The sequence below is a fragment of the Octopus bimaculoides genome, chromosome 21 (assembly GCF_001194135.2).
Source record: "Octopus bimaculoides isolate UCB-OBI-ISO-001 chromosome 21, ASM119413v2, whole genome shotgun sequence".
Classification (NCBI taxonomy): Eukaryota; Metazoa; Mollusca; class Cephalopoda; order Octopoda; family Octopodidae; genus Octopus; species Octopus bimaculoides.
The window spans coordinates 718,800-728,946 of record NC_069001.1 but is presented as its reverse complement, the minus strand read 5'-3'; the positions used below and the strand labels follow the sequence as shown (position 1 = coordinate 728,946).

Sequence of the window (10,147 nt, the reverse complement as noted above, 5' to 3'; positions counted from 1 at the left end):
TATATATACATACATATATACATACATATATGCATACATATATATATACATATATATATACAGTAAATATGTATATATATATATGTGTTATTTCTTTACTACCCACAAGGGGCTACACACAGAGGGGACAAACAAGGACAGACAAACGGATTAAGTCGATTATATCGACCCCAGTGCGTAACTGGTACTTATTTAATCGACCCCGAAAGGATGAAAGGCAAAGTCAACCTCGGCGGAATTTGAACTCAGAACGTAGCGGCAGACGAAATACCGCTAAGCATTTCGCTCGGCGTGCTAACCACTCTGCCAGCTCGACGCCTTTGTATATATATATATGTGTGTGTGTGTGTATGTGTGCGTATATATATACACACACACACACACACATAAAAAGTATCATCTGCCTGATCTCCTATTGCAATATGATACGTCTCTTGCCTTGTGCTCATTCTATACAATAATACATAGAACAAGCAAAAATGTTTAAAAGTATTTAGCCATGATCTCTCTCTCTCTCTCTCTCTCTCTCTCTCTTCCTCTCTCTCTCTCTATCTCTCTTCCTCTCTCTCTCTTCCTCTCTCTCTCTCTTCCTCTCTCTCTCTCTCTCTCTCTCTCTCTCTCTCTTCCTCTCTCTGTTCTCTGTTCAAATTATATCAGTTTTTACAGAATTACTAACAGTTGAACGAATGAAAGAGTTTCTATGTTGATCATCGTGAGAGAAATAGCAATCTAATCTTTCTTGAATCACACTCAACTGTATATAAAAGGGAAGGATGCCTTAAAGAGGTTAGTCTCACATAAATCAGATTAGCCTTATTTTCCTCTTGTACAACAAAATCGGCATCCTAAAACCAAGGTGCCACATAAAGATCATTGGTGTGAGTGCTGGTGCCATGTAAAGGGCACTCAGTACACTTGGGAAGTGGTTGGTGTTAGGAAGGGCATTCCCTCTGTAGAAACCAAGCAAAAACAGCCAATGGAACCTGGTGAGGTCCCTGGCCTTGCCAGTTCTTGTCAAGCTGTCCAACCCATGCCAGCATGGAAAATGAACATTAAATAATGATGACGATAATAAACTTGATACAAAGCCACACTTCCCTAACGAACCTTATCCCATGCCATATTAAAAAAAAAAAAAAAGGGGATGAAAGGTTCTTCCTGAGTCATGGGCTCTTAAGTTGGTTTTGCGAATTCTGTGGTGTATAGATTGCCCCTCCTGCTGGACAGGATGCCAGTCTGTCACAGGATTACTCAATTCTGCCAGCTGAGTGGACTGTAGTAATGGGAAATGAAGTGTTTTGCTCAAAAACACACTGCAATGCCTGGTCCAGGAATTGAAACCACAATCTGACATTCACATATCCATCACCTTCAACACTAAGCTATGTACTTCCATTCTATCAAGCCATATTCTTCTCCTCCAAATCTGATACAAGATCACATTCCACTATAGACTTCATAAATGACTACATGTTTCCTATAGACATCATATAAGACCCCATTCCCCACATAAACTTGATACAAGACCACACCCCACTTAACAGCCAATGTACCAGACCACATTCTTCCCCCCTATAGACCCCCTACTCCCCATAAACTCAATACAAGGCCATATTCTATCTAATTGCAGTGCACTGTCAGCCTGACGATGTGGACAATGGTATTCTCATCCACGAAGGAATTGTGGTCCAGTCCAGCAAGAAAATCCCTCACGAAGACACCATAATGGTCAGCTGTCTGAATGGTTACACTGTATCGAGAGATTTCTCTCACCTGACTTGTCAATTTGGTAAATGGTCTCACTCATTCCCTTCATGTGAACCAGGTAAGAACAATTAAATTTTATAAATTTTTCAGGATTTAATGAATATAGACATGGTTGTCTGGTTAAGAAGATCACTTTGCAGAAACATTGTTTTGAGGGTTCAATCTCAACATACAGCACCTTGATTAAGTGTCTTCAACTATAGCCCTGGGTTGATCAATGCCTTCTAAGGGAATTTGGTTGATGGAAATATCTCAACTTAAAATCCGTAGAATCGATATTATGAATTGTGTAATTAATGATAATTTTCCTAAACTAGATTTTGAATCTTTAAGTAAAAGTAATTCTGACTCTGATAATAAATTAACACCTGGTTTTAACATTATTTATAACAATAATAATAATAATCCTACCTTAGCACCTAATTCTGAGAGAACTTGTTGAAATTCTTTAAACCATGAATACCAAATACAAGTAAATAAATGTCTGTCTAATTATAAAAACAAAATTATTTGTCCTTTAGAAAATCATTGTTTAAGGAAAAATATAGTCTACCAATGTAAGGTGATAATAGGAGACCATATGTATTATTACATAGGTTCATCAAGACAATTTGGAAATCTAGATTTCCTAACCATTCTCATTTATTTGAATATAAATGAAAAGTTATTCTACAAATCTTAGTAAATGCATTTGGGACTTAAAAGATAAGAACATTAAGTATGATTTAAAATGGTTCATTATTAATAACAGACCAACGTAAAATATTGGCAATTCTACATGTGATGAAACATTGACATCTGTCACTCCTGAAAGGAGACCTGATGTGAGTTATCTCACCTGTCTATAACTTCCAGGTGTTTTAACATCAGGTGCATTGATGAGAATACATTCTCTTATGCCGATAAGTGCGGCTTAGACACAAACTAACAAAAGTCTATACATACACATAAACACATGTATACACATCACATCACATCACATCACACATCCAGTGATTTTTCCCAAACATTAATGTTTCTCTCTTATTTCTTCTTCCATTTTCTCTTTGTCTTCTTCATCCAAGAGCCATGTGTTCCATACAAAGTTCCAAATGGAAGAGTCTTATATTCTGGCCAAGACATTTCAGCAGAAACCAAAGTCCATGACAGCCACACAGCAACAGTCATCTGTGGTTCCGATTACATACTGCATGGTGAAAGTGCATTGACCTGCTCCAAAGGGGTTTGGTCTGATGAATTCCCTACATGTCTCCCTAGTAAGTTTTAATCATTTCATTTTTAAATATCATATTTTGGCCAGTAAATACACCTAAACTGATGACCATGGAGAAAGAAGATTTAAATGGGACCAACAGTCAAAGAAAAACCATTTATTTATGTCAGATTCATCCGAAGAATGTTCTGTTCCGCATAAGAATTTTTCAGTCATCACAAAGTTGCAATATTTGCCTCATCCCAAAAACCAGGGCTTCATTGGTTATGATGACAAGGGTTCCTGTTAATCTGGTCGATGGAACAACCACTTCAGAAATTAACGTACAAGTGGCTGAGCACTCCACAGACATGTGCACCCTTAACGTAGATCAGAAGGAGATTCAGCATGACACAGAATGCAACAAGGCTGGTCCCATTGAATTACAGGTACAATTCATTTTAGCCAACTGAGTGGACTGAAGCAATGGGAAATAAAGTGTCTTGCTAAAGGACACAACACATTGCTGGGAATTGAACTCGTGACCTTACAATTGTGAACAGAATACCCTAACCACTAAGCCATGAGCCTTCACAGATATGAACATTGTGTGTGTGTGTGTGTGTGTGTGTGTGTGTGTGTGTGTGCATGCATTATCTTTGTGTTTGTCCCTCCCCCCAACTACTTGAAAACCTGTGTAGGTTTGTTTATGTCCATGTAGTTCAGTAAAACTATGCCAATAAAATGAGTACGAGGCTTGTAAAAATGGAAGTACTGGGGTTGATTTGTTTTGACTAAACCCTTCAAGGCAATGCTGCAGCCTGGCCACATCTCACTGACTGAAGCAAATCATAGAATAATGGAATAATGGAATAAAAGAATTTAAAAAATGCCAAAAAAAAATGCTTTATTAATTTATAGTTCATTAATGGTAAACAAAATATTTTCATTTCTTATTTTAATATTTCTTCTGCAGAATTCTGTTCCAGTCAGTTAGTTGCTCAAGGAGAAGTTCTATATTTTGGCAAAGAACTCCAGAAAGAGACCAATATTGAACACCGCTCAAGTGTGTATATCACCTGTAAACCTGGATATGTCAACATTGGATCCACCAAAGTGACGTGTTCTTATGGACATTGGTCACAAAACTTTCCTACTTGTGTTCCAAGTAAGTCATTTCGGTTTCCATTTATTTCTTTTAATATTCCACCCACCAACCACCATCTTGCTTCTAAAATGTAAGTCACCACTGTAGCCCCTCTACAGCAAGAAAAGCCCCCTTCTGCTCTGGCCCTTTTCTTTCATACCTTATCATTCTCTACTCCTTATTCTCCTAGCATAAACTGTGAACCTCAATTGAGGTTCATAGTCTTGCAAGCTGCACAGAGACCTTACTGGTGCCTGTGGTATGAAAAAAAAGAAATGCACCCAGTCCATCATACTCTTTTCCTCAATGGCATCTGTTACTCTCCCCCTACTCTTGTCTCTCAACTATATGTCTGTTCCCCTCATTGTACTCTATCCTCTGACTCTCTCATAACCTCATCTAGGATCCTCACACCCCTCTCTCTTCCTCCTCTTCACTTACAACGGCCCCATTACCCTATTTTGTCTTGTATAAGTTGCTGGTCCCATTGGAAAGAAATCCATTCAGTGCATTCTACAAAGTGGTTGCTGTTAGGAAGGGCATCCAGCAACAGGAACCTTGAGGAAGATAAACTTTGGAACATGATGCATCTCTCTGGCTCATCTGATCCTACTAAACCAACAAACTGAAGCCAGTATGGAAATAAAAATGTTAAAACTATTGAATATGATGATGATGATGATGATGATGATGATGGCAATGACATTGATGATGATAATGATGACAATAATGACAATGACAACAATAATGGTGATGATGATGATGATGATGATATTGACGATGATGATGATGATAATGATGACAGAAATGATGATGATGATGACAAAGACAGTGATGGTGATGGAGGTGATAATGATGGTGATGACAATGACGATGACGACTATAATGATGATGATGCTAATAATGGTTATGATGATGATGAATCTACAAAAGTATACATTTTTCTTTTCTTTTTCTTTCCTCTGCAAAATTTCAGGAAGTTGTCATGCCCAGACAGTTCTTCATGGAATGGTAAAATATCTGGAACAGAAATTAATAAACGTCTGTTCAACATTATCCGATGGTTTAGTGTCACACAGTCATGTCATATCAGTTGAGTGTTTAGAGGGTTTCAAATTACAAGGAAGCGACATTCTCACCTGCAAGTTTGGAAACTGGAGTGACAATTTCCCAGAATGTCATCCAGGTAATTAATGCTATTTCTGATTTTCATTAATACGTTACGTGAAACATTGTGGTTCACAGTGACCAAAAGTATTTATACACAATTTTTAAATGGTTCTGAGGAAGCTAAAGCATATTACGCAAGCATTTAACTCCAAGAACATTGTGACCAGTGGTGTATAGCAACATATATATATTGGAGTTTAAAAAATTGCTGTAGGGTCCATTCAAACAGGTAGCCATACACATACACACACACACACACACAAAACACACACACACAAAACAGACACACACAACACACACACATACACAACAGAGTTCTTTTAGTTTCCATCTACCAAATCCACTCACAAGGCTTTGGTTGAACTAAGAATATTGTAGAAGACACAAGCTGAAGGTGTTGAGAAGCAAGCTTCTGACCACTCAGCCATGCCAGCCCCTAAATGTTTTATATTTATCTACATTTATTATGTAAACTTGTGCCATCATCTTTTTTCATTGTAAATTTCTGATCCACTCAGCCAGTTGTGATACAGAAGCAGTCGAAAATGGAGAGGTTGTTGACGAAGAGGGAAATGAAATAACAACCGCAGTTCATTCTCAACAAGTCTTGATTCTCTGTAACAATGGTTACCGACTTCCAAGAGAGAACGCTGCAAGTATGATAAAGTGCTATTATGGAGAATGGACGTACCCTTTCCCTTCTTGTGTTCCAGGTAAGATGTTTTACCATTTTTCATCAATGAATATTTACCTTTGTATTATTCTATTTGTTTGAGTCACTGGCCTGTGGCCATGCTGGGGAAGAGAAACGGTGACTGGGTGGGTTGGTAAGTCAGCTAGAAGGGGACAGGAGTCTGGCATAATAATCACACACAACAAACAGGCAAAAATATTATCCACTTACATAAAGCATGGTTGATGATTTCTTTGCTCACAGGTTGTGTATATTTATTATCTCATTCTATATGTCGGTATGATATGCATTACAGCACCAACCAATCACTGCATCCCCAAAACAGCTGTAAAGGGTCACCCTCATCCTGCAACCCAAACATGAATATGCAACATCTCACACAAACAAACATCTGCCATCCACAATTATTTGTCCATCATTTGTCTATTTATTATTCACTTGAGCTCTGTATTTCTTAGAGCTAAACTATTTTACCCTAATTAGTAAGCTGGAGGTTCAGCAACTTGTTAATTCTAATGATTTTAATTATTTATTTTAACAGCGAACTGCTCAGCCAATGCCGTATTAAATGGTCAAGTGAGTTACAATGACAGTGTTGTTGATTTCAACATGCTTGACCCGAAGCCTTTGCAGGTGCCTCACAAACAATATGTGGAAATATCTTGTATGAAAGGTTTCAGTACAACGGATCGAGCTAAAGTCATGTGTGTGTCAGGCAAATGGTCACAGCGCTTTCCAACATGTTACCCACGTAAGAGATTGTTATTCTTCTATTCTTCTGTTCTTTTATTCCTATATCATAGTATTTCAGCCATTGGGTGGTGGCTATGCTGGGACCCAATGTCAGTCAGGGATTTTGTTCATCATGTGGGTCGTGTACAAGTTGCAATGAGTTCAACATTTATTTTATTGATTTCTATCTGTTGAAATATTACTTTATGGAACACACACAAACACACACATGTACACACACACACACACACACACACACACACATACACATGCACACACATACATACAAACATACACACATGCACACACATACATACAAACATACACACATCCACACACATACATACAAACATACACACATGCAACATGCACACACACATACATACATGGAAACACACACACACACACGCACACACATGTTTGTATATGTGTGCGTTTGTGTGTGTGTGTGTGTGCGTGTGAGTATACACAGACATATATAAACAGAAAATATTTGTAATATAATATGTGTGTGTGAATATTTTTTTACCGCGTGCACTTGAAGTACTCTACAAACATTGTTATTCATCCACCACTTGATTGACAGTCCCTCTATTCACAGTCCCTCCCACCGACCCATCCATCCATCCATCCATCTGAATATATTTAAGTCTATCTCTTTCTTTCCTCTTCTCTCTCTTTCTTCCTGCCACAGAAAGCTGCAATGCATATACTGTAGAGAATGGAATCACACAAATTGTAGAGCAGAATGCAGTTTTGACGGAATGGAGTCATCCTGTGCTTCACGGACTGAGTGTTAATATCAGCTGTAAGGTCGGGCATGAGTTGTCTGGACCTTCTAATTTAAAGTGTCTCTATGGAAACTGGACAGGAGATTTTCCAGAATGTACACCAAGTAAGTTGTATTTTAATAATTTTATTCCTTAACTTTTTTCTTCCCATATTTCTGCTGAAATGCTCAAGTTTATAAACTTTCATGATGTCAACTGGAGGAATTGTTCTGAGGAATCAATAACATATTAGCAAACAGAACAGATCAAGAATTTGTTAGTTCTTATCACAAAATAGAGAAACATGAGAAAATGTAAGAGACTTTTGCAAGTGAAATATTATTCAGCAATGATTTTACCAAATGGCATTCTTGTTGTATTGAAATGTTATATAACAGTTAAAATATGATATCTTATAAAATATAGAATAAAAATAATATATTTCTAAATCTCTCGGAGAGATTTATGCAGTAGCAGCATGACAAAGTGATAGTATGTTGTCAACTTAATGGTGACTAGGGCTAAATAACAGTAGCATTCTTCCCTTTTATGGGGCTGTCACATTAAGTTGACAACATACTACTTTAGAATGTTATAATATGTCAGGAGAGCAGCAAACAGCTAGAATTGGTTGAGAGCTGGAAGAAACGGTTGCTGTCACATCCTGGACATTTCTCTGGGTCAAGTGAGAGAGAGCCAAGGAGGCGTTCTGTGTTTTGCCCACAACTACATGAGTTGAAAGAAGACAATTGGGGGCAGCTGTTTGGACAATGATAATTTGACTAACTGGATGTTTGACCTGTTTTGGCACTATAGGCACACACACACACACACACACATATGCACCATCATCATCATCATCATCATCATTATCATCATCATTTAGCATCTGTTTTTCCCTGCTGACATGGGTTAGACAGTTTGACTGGAGCTGGTAGGCCAGAGAGCAGCACCAGGCCCCAGTATGGTTTGGCTTGGTTTCTAAGGGTGGATGCCATTCCTAATGCCAACCACTCCACAGAGTGTACTGGATACCTTTTATGTCTAACTAGTACAGGCCACAACCACGACTACGGTTTCACTTAGCTTAACATATCTTCTCAAAAGGCTTCTTTCAGTTTCCTTCAGCCAAATTCATTCACAAAGATTTAATCAGTTCAGGGCTATAGCAGAAGACACTTATGCAAGCTGCCAGACAGTGGGATTGAACCTGAAGCCATGTAGTTGAGAGGCAAACCTCTCGCCACTTTGCCACTAGGGGGCGTCTTTCTTTTCATTTATCTATTTACTTCTTTATCTCTTTTCCAGAGAGTTGTTTGGTTGAAAAAGTGAAGAATGGTAAAGAGAGGTATATCAATGAAAAAACCACTTCATTTGTGAAGCATGATATGTTTCTACACATAAGTTGCGATGATGGTTACCAACTCATTGGTTCCAGTAAAATTAAATGTTCCGGAGGTTTCTGGTGCTCTGCTTTACCATCATGTGAACCGAGTAAGTTTCTTAATTACTTTTTCTATGTCTTCTTTTTTTGCTATTTGTTGTAAATTTTGTTATAATTATTATTATTATTATTATTATTATTATTATTACTTTTCTCACAAAGAATTCAAAGCTCTGTAATTTCAGACAATGTTTTTTGAATTGTATAAGCATTAGCAACAACACTGCCACCATCACCACTAATAACAGCAGCAACATCAACAACAATACTATTTCCACCCCCCTCCCCCACCACCACCAATAACAACAAAAATAGCAACAACAACAGTAATACTGCTAAAATTATTCACTTACATGTATGAAATGTTCTAAAATTTTCAGTAATCAGATATGGAGAAAGAAAAAACAAAAACAAAACAAAAAAAAACAAGAAATGAAAAATAAAAGAAAAAACTTCTGTAAAAATAAATTTCATTGTTTAATTCTCTGGATTTTTAACTCCACCTTCATCAAATAAACCTAACTTAATAATAATAATAATAATAATAATAATAATAATGAGCACCCCCACCACCACCACCCATATCTTTACTTATTGTTGATCTACTTTGATGTTAATCTTTTACTTTTTTCTTTATTTTTCTCCCCCCCACCATGCAACCTCTCTCTCTCTCTACCCCCTCCCTAGAGCAATGTCAGGTGAAGGAGGTACCTGGTTGCAACATTCAAGTAAATGGCAAACAACTGGTCGTTTACGATAGACCGGTGGAGCATCTAAGCATCGCTGTCATAAAATGTCATCGTGGCTTTGTCGTCAATGGAATACCAAAAGTGCAATGCCTCTTTGGTAAATGGTCCTCGGAATTTCCCACTTGTAAAGAATGTAAGTACAGATATAAAATATCCTAACATCTTCATTAACAATAAATGAAAACAAAAAAAAAAGCACAAAAATATAAAAATGGAAGGAAGAACAAAAACAAGAAGAGCAAAAAACAAATTATCTAACGAACAAAGAAAAAATAACTAAAAATTAGAGACAAAAAAAGGGTCATTTTCCCTTCTTTTACCCTTTGTTTCTTACATATATTTTTTTATGTTTTGACATGTTTATTATATTTTTTTGTTGATCTGCATGTAGTTATCTAATTAATATATATACATACGTGCATATATACATATATATATATATATATATATATATAAATTAAATTAATCTTTAAGTATGTAAT

General features: G+C 37.0%; 1 protein-coding gene across 1 annotated transcript in view; it reads left to right on the top strand.

Moving 5' to 3' along the window:
* The window catches only part of LOC106867295 (sushi, von Willebrand factor type A, EGF and pentraxin domain-containing protein 1), a 23,085-nt gene that overhangs the window by 7,424 nt on the left and 5,514 nt on the right, over window positions 1-10,147 (top strand). The window contains exons 4-12 of the mRNA XM_014912134.1: window positions 1,631-1,825; window positions 2,832-3,023; window positions 3,936-4,127; window positions 5,083-5,292; window positions 5,795-5,989; window positions 6,512-6,721; window positions 7,397-7,597; window positions 8,781-8,966; window positions 9,604-9,798. Of these exons, the coding sequence (XP_014767620.1) occupies window positions 1,631-1,825; window positions 2,832-3,023; window positions 3,936-4,127; window positions 5,083-5,292; window positions 5,795-5,989; window positions 6,512-6,721; window positions 7,397-7,597; window positions 8,781-8,966; window positions 9,604-9,798 (1,776 nt within the window). The remainder of the gene's footprint in view (window positions 1-1,630; window positions 1,826-2,831; window positions 3,024-3,935; window positions 4,128-5,082; window positions 5,293-5,794; window positions 5,990-6,511; window positions 6,722-7,396; window positions 7,598-8,780; window positions 8,967-9,603; window positions 9,799-10,147) is intronic.